Source organism: Limanda limanda, chromosome 13, assembly GCF_963576545.1.
Source record: "Limanda limanda chromosome 13, fLimLim1.1, whole genome shotgun sequence".
Taxonomy (NCBI): domain Eukaryota; kingdom Metazoa; phylum Chordata; class Actinopteri; order Pleuronectiformes; family Pleuronectidae; genus Limanda; species Limanda limanda.
In genome coordinates this window covers 23442626-23456301 of record NC_083648.1, presented here as the reverse complement: position 1 = coordinate 23456301, position 13676 = coordinate 23442626, and the positions used below count along the sequence as shown (strand labels likewise).

Here is a 13676-nt window from a genome sequence, read left to right as displayed (position 1 = left end):
ATGCTATCATCTAATACTTTGATTCCATAATTATGATCTGCATTTGCACAAATTACATAAACATAAAAATACTTTTTTTCAAGTTGTACCTTGTAACCTTGATGGAGATGTTCTTAAAATGACTGGTAGTATAAATAACAGCTTGCTTCAATATGAGTACATTTTATTATATTTTAACAGGATAAGCCACCCTGTATCAATATTGCTGACAATGGAGTCATTGTCAGTTAACTGAATTCATATAAATACTTAAGAAATGAAAATAAAACAAAGTAGAGCTCCGGTATAAATTGTTCTAGTGTATGCACTGATGCTTATACACCATAGAAGTTCATAATCCATAAGAAATGTTTTGAAGTTGAAGGAGTAACAATAGGTATATCTTAAATGTTCTTATGGATGTTAGTGTATTTAACTAAGAGTCCTTGGAGAATGCCAATGAGATCCTGTCATGAGAAAAGTCAACTCATGGGCCGAACACAGAGCCCTGTGGAACACTGTGGTTAACTTTGGTGCGCACAGATGACTCATCATTCATTTGCAAAAATTTGAATCGATCTGAAAAATAGGATTTAATGCAGTTTAGGGCGGTTCCTTTAATGCTAATTAACTGTTCTAATCTCTGTAATAAATTTGATGGTCAATTGTGTCAAATGCTGCACTAAGATCTAACAGAATGATGACAGACACAAACCTTTGGGTCTAGGGTGGGTTTTTTGAGAAGGGGTTTGATTACAGCGATTTTAAAGGACTGTGGTACATAACCTGATGATAATGACAGATTGATTCTGTTTAGTAACATCTATCAATTAGGGGCAGAATTTCTCTAAGTAATTTTGTAGGAATGGGGTCTAAGATACAAGTTGTCGGTTTAGAATATGAGATTATTTTGGTCAGCTGATCAAGGGTGATCAGAGAGAAGCTGTCTAAATAATTGATAAGATTCTCAGCAGTTTCTGAGATTTCTACTCCTTATGGTAGATTAGTGCCAACTTGGGGCAGAGGGTGGTCAGGGATCGAGGAATACTGTGTTCGGTGGAGGTGTGACTCTGTCAGCTACAGAGCTGAAGAAACCTAGGGTTGTTTTTATTCTCTTCTATTCGTTTTTTCTCCTATTAGTGTGGAGTAGTAGGCAACTCTTGCTTTGTGGAGGGCCTTCTTATATGCTTTAACACTATTTTCCAGGCTAGGTGAACCTGGAAAAAGTAAAGTCCAAAGTAAGGTTCTGAACACAGGCATATCAGTCTCACTGTGTTTTTATAGCACTTTGAAAGATCCAGAAATTAACCGATTTGATTGTACACATGTTGGACTTTATTTTGTAAAATCTTAATCTATACAGTAAAAATGTTTGATCTTCAGTGTGTGGATAGTCTGAGAGGTCTTGAACACAGGAATATCAGTCTCTCTCTGGGTTTATTGAGCGAAGTCTTTTTAAAGTACTTTAAAATATCAGGAAATCAGCTACTTGAAGCTGAAAATGTGTATCTTTTATTTTGTAAAATCTTTTAATTGATAGTCAAAATGCTGTTCATAAAAATGACACAGGTAAGATGATATATACTTCTTGTGAATATAATCCAATAAATGGATTTTTCAAATATGCATTTTGTTAAAGCTCCATGTCAACAGTTTATTTTGAAAACCGGACGTAGGCTCACATGTGTTCTTCCTCTAACTTCGAGTACTCCATTGCCGTTCCCGTTCCGGGCGCTCCCGGCCATCTCCCGGCTGCTCGGGCAAACACACGCACACACACGCGCACACACAGAGTCATGTGATTTCCAGTAACTGCAGGATCAGAAAGTGAAAGCGTTCAGACCATAGACTAGAGGTTCAGACTTAATTCTAACTACAAGGAGCAGAGAGAGGAAACGTGAAGTCTGAGGCTGGTGAGTATTCAGCAACATTTATATTATTCATTCATATTATTTTACCGTCACAGTCAGTTTTCTATTCGTGGACTTCAGAGAGAAGAAGATTCCGGGTCTGTCTGTCAATCAACAGTTTGACATAACAGTCTGATCTGCTGACTCCAACACATTAAACCTACAACTGTCTCAGGTTACCGTGACAACAGTGAAACCTTGTAGGAGCATTGACTCTGCTATATTTGAAGAAACACTGAATTTACGTGCCTGCCTTCATTGTGTGTGTGTTTTCAGCTCACAGTCAGGGTCAGTGTTTTTCCTCTCAGACTGAAGATGAGTGGTCATCCGGAGGACAGAGCAGAGTCTGCAGTGTTCAGCTGGGTGTCTCTGAAGAGTGACCAGTCAAAAGGACTTCCTGTCAGTACTAAACCTGGACCCTCAAACACAAAGTAAGAGACCTGCTAGACCAGGGGTAGGCAACTTTTACTATGGAAAGAGACATTTTGCCCCCTCTCTTTGCATTTATTAAATTATAAGAGTTTGGTGTTTTCCTTTTTTGTAACAGGTAAAAATAGCAATAAAATGTCAGCATTTTTTTATTGTCGCTCTATAATTTAATGAATGCAACAAACTGTAGATTTTATATATATATTGTATAAATATATATTACTTTTTAACCTGTGTTATCAAAAATGTTTTGCGGCTCCAGACAGATTTAATTTGGGGGAAGAGGGGGCGATTTGTGGATCACTTGTCGGAGGTCGCGGTGGTGGATCCAGTGTTGTGGATTCTATGTAGTGCGGGCTGATCGTAGTGGTAATGGCGGATCCTTTGTCGCGTTGGCATCGGATGGTGGTGGACCACGACCGAGGCGACGGCTGATGATGGAACCTAATAAGCAGCAGTGGACAATGACTGTGGACTATAGTGGATCCCATCTTGATGCTGGATCATGATCTTGCTGGCTGCTGACCAGAGACTATGATTGCAGCAGGACTGCTTGACATATAGTATTGAAGTTATCCTTCAAAATGTTTACCCTCATCATTGCTGCTAAAACCTTTATCTTGATGATGTTTTCCTACACTTGACATCTATTGCACTTCTGTCAGTCCTGGGAGAGGGATCCCTCACATGTGGCTCTGAGGTTTCTACGTATTTTTACCCTGTTAAAATGTTTTTTAGTATTTTTTCCTTACTCTTGTTGAGGGTTAAGGACACAGGATGTCTCACAATGTTAAAGCCCTATGAGACGAATTGTGATTTGTGAATATGGGCTATACAAATAAAATTTGATTGATGATTGAAAATGGCTCTTTCGAAAGTAAAGGTTGCCTACCCCTGCTTTAAACTGAAGAAGCAGGAAATATTGTTTATTCTTCTTTCTTGTCAAACTAGAATGACCACCCTGCGTTTGTACGCCACCACCAACCAGTGCAGTGCGAGTCCCCCTTATTCTAACAGATTTGATATTTTCTTTAATTACAGACTCATTGGTTGTGGACTCTCAGAGACTCATTGTGAAGTTGTGGCCTCAGCTCTGAAGTCAGACCCCTCACATCTGAGAGAACTGGATCTCAACAGCTTGCAGGATTCAGGAGTGGAGCTGCTGTGTTCTGGACTGGAGAGTCCAAACTGTCGACTGGAGACTCTAAGGTCCTTAAATCCTTGTTCACTCTTCCTGCTTTCTTTCTCATTCAGTCATTATTTATTTGAATTGTCACAGTTCTGCTCTGCTCGCTGTCCGTCAGCCATCTGTCACTCACCCAGCCTGTCAGTCACGTCCACCTCATCAGCCCAACTCCATTCACCTGCACTCACCTGCTCCTGATCACTAGGAAAGTGTCAGTAAATAACATGTAGGCCGAGCACTTGTCCTATTCAAGTTTTCAAAGTGAGACTTCTTATTGAGACACGTTGGACAGTTGATAAGTTAGAAACAAACATGAAGTGACTGTCAGGAGCCATCTCTACTTTAAACAGTGTTTAATTACACAAACCTGCTCAGTGACCAAACACACAGAGAAGAAGGTGATAAATTAGACAATGGTCCAACATGTCTGATCTGATGTTTATCATCAGATCACAGACTGGACTGAGGTCAGCAGTATGTTGAGAGTCTGTGTTGACATGATGACGATCCACAACAACAGGAGGACACATTTTAATATTCATATTTCTTTAACCAGGTTGTGGAAATGCAGACTGTCTGGGATCAGCTGTTCTTCTCTGGCTTCAGCTCTGAGGTCAAACCCCTCTCATCTGAGAGAACTGGATCTGAGGAACAACAACCTGCAGGATTCAGGAGTGGAGCTGCTGTGTTCTGGACTGGAAAGTCCAGACTGTAGACTGGAGACTCTGAGGCCAGTTCACTGACTGACTTTTGTAGATCTCATATCTATAACACAGCATTCATACACAATTTATCTCCTTAATTCGAATTTAACATAATTCCTCTTCATACATAATATGAATCCATTCATTAATTAATTTGTGACATTTTGAGCTGAGTTAAGGTTCTGGATTTCCTAAACTGATGTGCAGGACAGAGACCGGGTCCAAATAATATATTTTTACTGAATGAGGACTTGTTTTAGTCAAACATGTCTGATTTATTTTTTATCTTCCATGTTATGAGTCTGAGTGACATGAATATTTGTTTGTTATTTTCATGCATGAACTCGGTTTAGTTTACAGTTAAGTTGTATTCTTTATTCAGGTTGGAGAGCTGCAGACTTGAACAGATCAGCTGTGTACATCTGGCTTCAGCTCTGAGCTCAAACCCCTCTCATCTGAGAGAACTGGATCTGAGGGACAACAACCTGCAGGAATCAGGAGTGGAGCTGCTGTGTTCTGGACTGGAAAGTCCAGACTGTCGACTGGAGACTCTGAGGCCAGTTCAATGACTGACTTTTGTAGATCTCATATCTATAACACAGCATTCATACACAATTTATCTCCTTAATTTGAATTTAACATAATTGCTCTTCTTACATAAAATGATCCATTCAATAATTAATTTGTGACATTTTAAAAATTCAGCTGAGTTTAGCTTCTGGATTTCCTAAACTGATGTGCAGGACAGAGACCTGGTCTAAATAATATATTTTTACTGATCAGGACCTGTTTTAGTCAAACATGTCTGATTTATGTTTTATCTTCCATGTTATGAGTCTGAGTGACATGCATATTTGTTTGTTATTTTCAAGCATGAACTCAGTTCAATTTACAGTTAAGTTGTGTTCTTTATTCAGGTTGAAGAGCTGCAGACTGGAATATATCAGCTGTTTACATCTGGCTTCAGCTCTGAGATCAAACCCCTCTCATCTGAGAGAACTGGATCTGAGGGACAACAACCTGCAGGATTCAGGAGTGGAGCTGCTGTGTTCTGGACTGGAAAGTCCAGACTGTAGACTGGAGACTCTGAGGCCAGTTCAATGACTGACTTTTGTAGATCTCATATCTATAACACAGCATTTATACACAATTTATCTCCTTTAATTCTAATTTAGCATAATTCCTCTTCATACACAATATGAATCCATTCATTAATTAATTTGTGACATTTTAAATATTCAGCTGAGTTTAGGTACTGAATTTCCTAAACGGATGTGCAGGACAGAGACCTGGTCTAAATAATATATTTTTACTGAATCAGGACTTGTTTTTAGTCCAACATGTCTGATTTCTTTTTTATCTTCCATGTTATGTGTCTGAGTGACATGAATATTTGTATGTTTTTTTCACGCATGAACTCGGTTTAATTTACAGTTAAGTTGTATTCTTTATTCAGGTTGGAGAGCTGTAGACTGTCAGGGATCAGCTGTGTACATCTGGCTTCAGCTCTGAGCTCAAACCCCTCTCATCTGAGAGAACTGGATCTGAGGGACAACTACCTGCACGAATCAGGAGTGGAGCTGCTGTGTTCTGGACTGGAAAGTCCAAACTGTAGACTGGAGACTCTGAGGCCAGTTCACTGACTGACTTTTGTAGATCTCATATCTATAACAGAGCATTTATACACAATTTATCTCCTTAATTCGAATTTAACATAATTCCTCTTCATACATAATATGAATCCATTCATTAATTAATTTGTGACATTTTCAGCTGAGTTAAGGTTCTGGATTTCCTAAACTGATGTGCAGGACAGAGACATGGTCTAAATAATATATTTTTACTGAATCAGGACTCGTTTTAGTCAAACATGTCGGATTTCTTTTTTATCTTCCATGTTATGAGTCTGAGTGACGTGAATATTTGTTCGTTATTTTCACGCATGAACTCGGTTTAATTTACAGTTAAGTTGTATTCTTTATTCAGGTTGGAGAGCTGCAGACTTGAACATATCAGCTGTGTACATCTGGCTTCAGCTCTGAGGTCAAACCCCTCTCATCTGAGAGAACTGGATCTGAGGAACAACAACCTGCAGGATTCAGGAGTGGAGCTGCTGTGTTATGGACTGGAAAGTCCAGACTGTAGACTGGAGACTCTGAGGCCAGTTCACTGACTGACTTTTGTAGATCTCATATCTATAACACAGCATTCATACACAATTTATCTCCTTAATTCGAATTTAACATAATTCCTCTTCATACATAATATGAATCCATTCATTAATTAATTTGTGACATTTTGAGCTGAGTTAAGGTTCTGGATTTCCTAAACTGATGTGCAGGACAGAGACCGGGTCCAAATAATATATTTTTACTGAATGAGGACTTGTTTTAGTCAAACATGTCTGATTTATTTTTTATCTTCCATGTTATGAGTCTGAGTGACATGAATATTTGTTTGTTATTTTCATGCATGAACTCGGTTTAGTTTACAGTTAAGTTGTATTCTTTATTCAGGTTGGAGAGCTGCAGACTTGAACAGATCAGCTGTGTACATCTGGCTTCAGCTCTGAGCTCAAACCCCTCTCATCTGAGAGAACTGGATCTGAGGGACAACAACCTGCAGGAATCAGGAGTGGAGCTGCTGTGTTCTGGACTGGAAAGTCCAGACTGTCGACTGGAGACTCTGAGGCCAGTTCAATGACTGACTTTTGTAGATCTCATATCTATAACACAGCATTCATACACAATTTATCTCCTTAATTTGAATTTAACATAATTGCTCTTCTTACATAAAATGATCCATTCAATAATTAATTTGTGACATTTTAAAAATTCAGCTGAGTTTAGCTTCTGGATTTCCTAAACTGATGTGCAGGACAGAGACCTGGTCTAAATAATATATTTTTACTGATCAGGACCTGTTTTAGTCAAACATGTCTGATTTATGTTTTATCTTCCATGTTATGAGTCTGAGTGACATGCATATTTGTTTGTTGTTTTCAAGCATGAACTCAGTTCAATTTACAGTTAAGTTGTGTTCTTTATTCAGGTTGAAGAGCTGCAGACTGGAATATATCAGCTGTTTACATCTGGCTTCAGCTCTGAGATCAAACCCCTCTCATCTGAGAGAACTGGATCTGAGGGACAACAACCTGCAGGATTCAGGAGTGGAGCTGCTGTGTTCTGGACTGGAAAGTCCAGACTGGAGACTGGAGACTCTGAGGCCAGTTCAATGACTGACTTTTGTAGATCTCATATCTATAACACAGCATTTATACACAATTTATCTCCTTTAATTCTAATTTAGCATAATTCCTCTTCATACACAATATGAATCCATTCATTAATTAATTTGTGACATTTTAAATATTCAGCTGAGTTTAGGTACTGAATTTCCTAAACGGATGTGCAGGACAGAGACCTGGTCTAAATAATATATTTTTACTGAATCAGGACTTGTTTTTAGTCCAACATGTCTGATTTCTTTTTTATCTTCCATGTTATGTGTCTGAGTGACATGAATATTTGTATGTTTTTTTCACGCATGAACTCGGTTTAATTTACAGTTAAGTTGTATTCTTTATTCAGGTTGGAGAGCTGCAGACTTGAATATATCAGCTGTTTACATCTGGCTTCAGCTCTGAGGTCAAACCTCTCTCATCTGAGAGAACTGGATCTGAGGGACAACAACCTGCAGGATTCAGGAGTGGAGCTGCTGTGTTCTGGACTGGAAAGTCCAGACTGTAGACTGGAGACTCTGAGGCCAGTTCACTGACTGACTTTTGTATATCTCATATCCTTAACACAGCATTTATACACAATTTATCTCCTTTAATTCAAATTTAACATAATTCCTCTTTATACATAATATGATCCATTCAATAATTAATTTGTGACATTTTAAATATTTAGCTGAGTTTAGGTACTGGATTTCCTAAACTGATGTGCAGGACAGAGACCTGATCTTAATAATATATTGTACTGATCAGGACTCGTTTTTAGTCCAACATGTCTGATTTCTTTTTATCTTCCATGTTATGAGTCTGAGTGACATGAAAATGTGTTTGTTATTTTCACGCATGAACTCGGTTTTATTTACAGTTAAGTTGTATTCTTTATTCAGGTTGGAGAGCTGCAGACTTGAATATATCAGCTGTTTACATCTGGCTTCAGCTCTGAGGTCAAACCCCTCTCATCTGAGAGAACTGGATCTGAGGGACAACAACCTGCAGGATTCAGGAGTGGAGCTGCTGTGTTCTGGATTGGAAAGTCCAGACTGTCGACTGGAGACTCTGAGGCCAGTTCACTGATTGACTTTTGTATATCTCATATCAATAACATAGCATTTATACACAATTTATCTCCTTTAATTTGAATTTTACAAAATTCCTCTTCATACATAACTTGAATCCATTCATTGATTGACATTTTTTGTCTGAGATTGACATTTTAAATATTTTGAAAATAAATGTTCAGCTACTAATATATTTTTACTGAATCTGGACTGGTTTTAAGTCCAACTTGTCTGATTTCATATTTATCATCCATGTTATGAGTCTCTGTGACATGAATGTTTATTTGTTATTTTCACACATGAACTCCGTTTAATTTACAATAAGTTGTATTCTTTATTCAGGTTGGAGAGCTGCAGACTGTCAGAGATCAGCTGTTCTTCTCTGGCTTCAGCTCTGAGGTCAAACCCCTCTCATCTGAGAGAACTGGGTCTGACTAACTACAACCTTCAGGACTCAGCAGTGAAGGAGCTGCTTGATCTAAAGCAGAGTTCAGGCTGTCGACTGGAGACTGTGAGGTCAGTAGATGGTTGGAGTCAGTCCACGCTGCTTTCATCAGTATTTTACTAAACATAGTCAGTATCACAGCACAGGTCCAGGGTCTCTGCTACCAAGCAGGGTTCGTCCACTTCTTAACGGGGTTAATCACCATGGTAACTTATGATTAACGGCAAACCTGCTCCAGGTTAAGTTGGAGATCAACCCGTATAAAAGCTCCGCCCCCTGGACACAATGAAGGCCGGTGCATGCTTCTGCAACTGCGGCTGCGGCTTTTCACGCAGCTGTGTCGACGGACTTGTTTGTAATTATGGTTCTCCAAGGGTTGTGCCTGTGTTGCAAAGCAATTCACAGCCAGAACACTAGGCGAAGTAAAGTTTTTTGTGTGTGGCAGTCGTCTGTTTATTTACCATCGTCACTGCTGCTTCTCATAGCCTTTTTCTGGCGGACAAATCCGCCAGTCAGTGACGGGTTTTAAGTGGTCATACTTTCGGATCTCTTCTGCCAAACGCTCTTCTATTTGGTCCATAGTCAGAAAAATTGGGCGACGCACGCAAGCACGCAAGAAGGGGTACGCAAGGGCTTTTGCGCTTGCGTGTCCATGAAAACGCAGAAGCATGCGCCGGCCTTTACTCTACACTGATGTGTGGTGCAAACTCTCCTTAAAGAGAAGGATAAGGGAAGTTTAAATCAACGTCTGGTTGGTTAAGTTGATCTCTCACTCACCCAGACTCATCCTGTAACCAAAACACCAAATGCACTCAGTCAGCTTCCTGAAAATAGGTCCATCTATTTTGATTGAGTAGTGGTGTCAGAGGTTTCCACCACTGTGTGTGTCCTCAGAGTCAGTGTGTATCTTCAGAGTCAGTGAGACAGTGTGTGTCCTCAGAGTCAGTGAGACAGTGTGTGTCCTCAGAATCAGTAAGACAGTGTGTGTCCTAAGAGTCAATGAGACAGTGTGTGTCCTAAGAGTCAGTGAGACAGTGCGTGTCCTCAGAGTCAGTGAGACATTGTGTGTCCTCATAGTCAGCTCTCGTGGCACTAAGTTATTTATCTCATTCAAACACGTTATTATATCGTGGTCATGGAATTTATTTTCTACCAAAGGCCACCAAGGGGCGCTGTAACTTACACATTGACACAATCACAGATATTTTATCAGCTGTTCTTCCTGCATTTAGCAAATGTGACTGAGTTTCTTTTATTCTGTATCATGTGTTTGTTCTCCTCTGTTTTTTATTATAGAACAGTTTGATCTTCGTTGTGAAATATGAGGCTCTGCTGTCAGTCAAACTGTCCATGTCTGTGATTGGTCATACACAGTTAACTCCGCCCCTTTATGTGGACATGCTCAGATCTTGTTGAGGAAAACCTGAATTACCTAAAGGAGTTGATAACCAGCGTCATGAGACCACTTAGCCTGACTGTGTTTGTTAGGTCAAGTTGAGCTGGATCTCAGAAAGATCTCCTGGATATGTTATGTGGGTTCGTAGTTCAGGCCTCAGTGTTTCCTCAGTGAAGCTGTGAGAGGAGAATGATAACAGACGTTAGGATTGGATAGAAACAAAGAGAGAGAACACTTGGCCAATCAGACGAGCCAGAAGCTGCTTGTGATCATTTGATTGAGTTGATGTGAAGACGACAGTTGTTGTTGTTTTCATGTGAACAAGAAATGAAGCTGGACCACAGCTGACAGCCTCACAGGATGAAGACGGTGTCTTCTGCATCTGATCTGAGACAGTTTGTTCTCTCACTTCATCAGTGAATAACTGATTGTTGAGGAATTGTTGACCATCCTCATACAGTAAATCTGTTCACCATGAAGAGTACAGCCCGAGGCATTCCACAGATACTCCCTTCTCTCTAAGCAGTACCCAAGGTCAGGTTAGAGATCAAGGGCCAACTAGCAGTGCATTGTAGGATCTACGCTCATGTACTTTAATATCTAATTCAGATGCCCAGACAGAGAAGCACCGACTCCACTTGTTTTGCTAGTGGCTGGACGTAAACGTGACGCAAGGTGAGGGAGATATACTGGGATGCTTTGGGATTCATGTTTAGACTTATGGGTGACAATTGATCATGATACTCTGTAAGCGTTTGTATATTGTTCCATCTTCTGGTCTCCTTCATGCATCAAGTCTACATTAAATTCTCCTTCATGAGACTTCAGCTGCTGCCAGAGTTCTCCTTTCACCAGCTTCCAGAAAACTTCCATCACACTGATCAGTTGGATCTTTGTCACAGCTCTGAGATCAGTGTGACTGAAGCCTGCACATCAGTGGCTCTCATCATCACTATGGTAACCAGGAGCTCTTTATACAAACCAGAACCTCTGCTGAGGTCCATCTGTCTCATCTGTTCACAGTTTGTCAGAAGCAGATGTTCATCAACACACAGTGAAACATGGCTTCACCTGTAACAGCAGTAAATCCACCTCTCAGAAGTGAGTCTCTGTAAACGATGATGTCTTCTTCTCTCAACAGATGGAGCTTGTGATCTTTGTGAAGGTGAATGTGAAGAGGACAGTGTGTGTGGACGGAGACTGAGCTGTGTCCTGATGATCCACAGAGGCTGAAGCAGCAGCAGCTTGTGTGCGGTCTCCAATTTACACAACCCCTAATCTGCATGTGTTTATGAGATGAAGCCGGAGCACCTGTTTAAAACACGGGGAGAACGTGCCATCTCCACACAGGAAGACCCCATCTGAACCGGATTCAAACCAGGACCCTTCTTGCCCCTAAATCTTTCCCCAATTGTGTTTATTCACATGAAGAATATGTTTATTGAAATGACACAACACCAAGCAGAATAGATAAACACTCTATAAAGAGTCACATATAGTGTATTTAAATTTGCCTTATTATTTTCCACCTTTGTCCCTCAGTATATCTCTGTGGCAGTTGCCCTTGCCACGGGTCCCTCCCACACACAGCCAGAGACGGAAGTGTTGCTTTTTGACATACTTTATTATCACCACACATAAACTTAATCACACACAAAGCAGACTTGCTTTCCAGCTTCGTCCGGGCATCTCTCAGAGAGTGTCTGGGATTCTCTCCAGTGTCTGAGTCTCTCAGTTCCCCCGCTGCCTTTTAAACGTGAGGACCAATCAGCTAACAGCTCTCAACTGCCCTGATTGATCCTCTGTGGTGCAGGTGAGGGTGCTCTCCTAGCCCCCTCACCTCCACAATTTCCATGTGGGTATAACCCAATTCTTTGTATATGTTGGTTTATGAACTTAAAATTCCTGGTTTCACGTCACAAATTGAAACACATATAAATAACTTTGAGTTTAAAATAAGAGTTTTGTCTTTTTGTCTTAGGCCAGGTTTAATTTTAGGTTAGTGCAGTGATTCTCAAACTGTGTGGCGTGTAATGCCTATGTGCCCCACTGGTGGGGCGCATAGGCATTACAGGTGGGGCGCGCGACCGGGAGGGGGAAATGTGAGGCGTAACTAATGTTATGACGTCGGCATCTCTTTAACGTTGGAACAGTAAATAAATCGTTCTTTCGCCGTAGCCAGGGGTCAGCAACCTGCGGCTCTGCAGCGGCTCCCTGTACAGTATTGTGCGGGCGAATGCGTGTGTGTGTGTGCGCGTTTGCCCCCAGACAGCACACACACACACACAGGCCCCACTCATTCGCTCAGAGAGACACACAGTGAGATCAGAGCTCGTTCCCGTGAAGCAGCCGGTCAGTGACAAACAAGAGACAGTGTTCAAACACCAAATTGAAAAGAAAGTTTGATGAAACCTGTCTTGCTCTTGGGTTCACAGTGAATGAAGGAGGACATGAGGAGACCAGTGTGTATTTTAAGTCTAAAACTCTGGCAGCTGACAGTATGAGACCCAACAAATTAAGAAGACACTTAGAAACATTACACACCACTCACATGCATGTGTTCTTTTTGGTTGAGCTTTATCATCGTTGTAACAAAGTGATTATAATTTAATACATTTTTTTTCTATTTTTGAAAAAGTACAGACCGATGGAGGAATGTAGTGATAAATGTCACCGAAAGTACTTAAATTAAGTTGAATTTAACCAAAGTTATTGCACTATTCTTTTTTATTTGCACATCAGAAATTCCTGAAAGTAATGTGAATCAGAACCACTGGGTTAGTGTAAGGGAAAATTCAACTGACCAGGTGTCTCACTGCTGTGACGTTGACAAACAGGGAGGTTGCTACAGCAGATCGACGCACATGATGATTTAATGTCTTCTTTTCATATGCGGTTTGATGAAGCGCCTCTTTGTATTAGTTCTGGCTTGTCTTTTTTCATATTGTTTTATGAAACGCCTCTTTGTATAAGTCTGGCTTTTGTGAACTTGCCGCCAGTTCCATTTTGAGCACCCGTGCTTATTTGTAACCTCTGCAGAGCTATCTATTAAAAAGCATCAAAGGTAACATCAGTCTGGGAATTTCATTATTTCCAATCTCAGGATGAATTTCCATCACATTAGTTTAAGCATTACATCAAACATTTCATCAGCCTGAATCAACACTGATTCATTAAAAACATTAAAATAATGATCTACCATATTTCTTAACACATTTCATAATCTCAAGATGGAGTGTTTGTGAAATCCAAAACATTACAACCGAGAGTAACACACAACATAATTAAATGTGCCAAAGAAAATTCAATATATGAGCAGATGAAATGTTGC

At 40.3% G+C, this 13676-nt stretch overlaps 1 protein-coding gene across 2 annotated transcripts; it reads left to right on the top strand.

Annotated features, from left to right (window-relative positions):
* The first annotated feature begins 1740 nt into the window (after window positions 1-1740).
* On the top strand, window positions 1741-13413 carry LOC133018421 (ribonuclease inhibitor-like). 2 transcript variants are annotated; one of them, XM_061084782.1, is made up of 14 exons: window positions 1741-1892; window positions 2166-2320; window positions 3360-3527; window positions 4061-4234; window positions 4591-4764; window positions 5126-5299; window positions 5665-5838; window positions 6195-6368; window positions 6725-6898; window positions 7260-7433; window positions 7799-7972; window positions 8334-8507; window positions 8847-9020; window positions 11487-13413. In XM_061084782.1, exons 2-14 carry the CDS (start codon window positions 2205-2207, stop codon window positions 11497-11499), a joined length of 2037 nt encoding a protein of 678 aa, XP_060940765.1. In that variant the 5' UTR covers window positions 1741-1892; window positions 2166-2204; the 3' UTR covers window positions 11500-13413. The 2 variants fall into 2 exon arrangements, with proteins under 2 accessions (XP_060940765.1, XP_060940767.1); XM_061084784.1 differs by lacking the exon at window positions 7260-7433.
* The last annotated feature ends 263 nt before the right edge of the window (window positions 13414-13676 follow it).

Bases quoted from the DNA above. Each gene is read 5' to 3' on its own strand.
- LOC133018421 (XM_061084782.1), top strand. From the start codon at position 2,205: ATGAGTGGTCATCCGGAGGACAGAGCAGAGTCTGCAGTGTTCAGCTGG. The intron at 4,765-5,125 runs GCCAGTTCAATG...TTCTTTATTCAG, and splicing joins TGTCGACTGGAGACTCTGAG to GTTGAAGAGCTGCAGACTGG. The intron at 5,300-5,664 runs GCCAGTTCAATG...TTCTTTATTCAG, and splicing joins TGTAGACTGGAGACTCTGAG to GTTGGAGAGCTGTAGACTGT.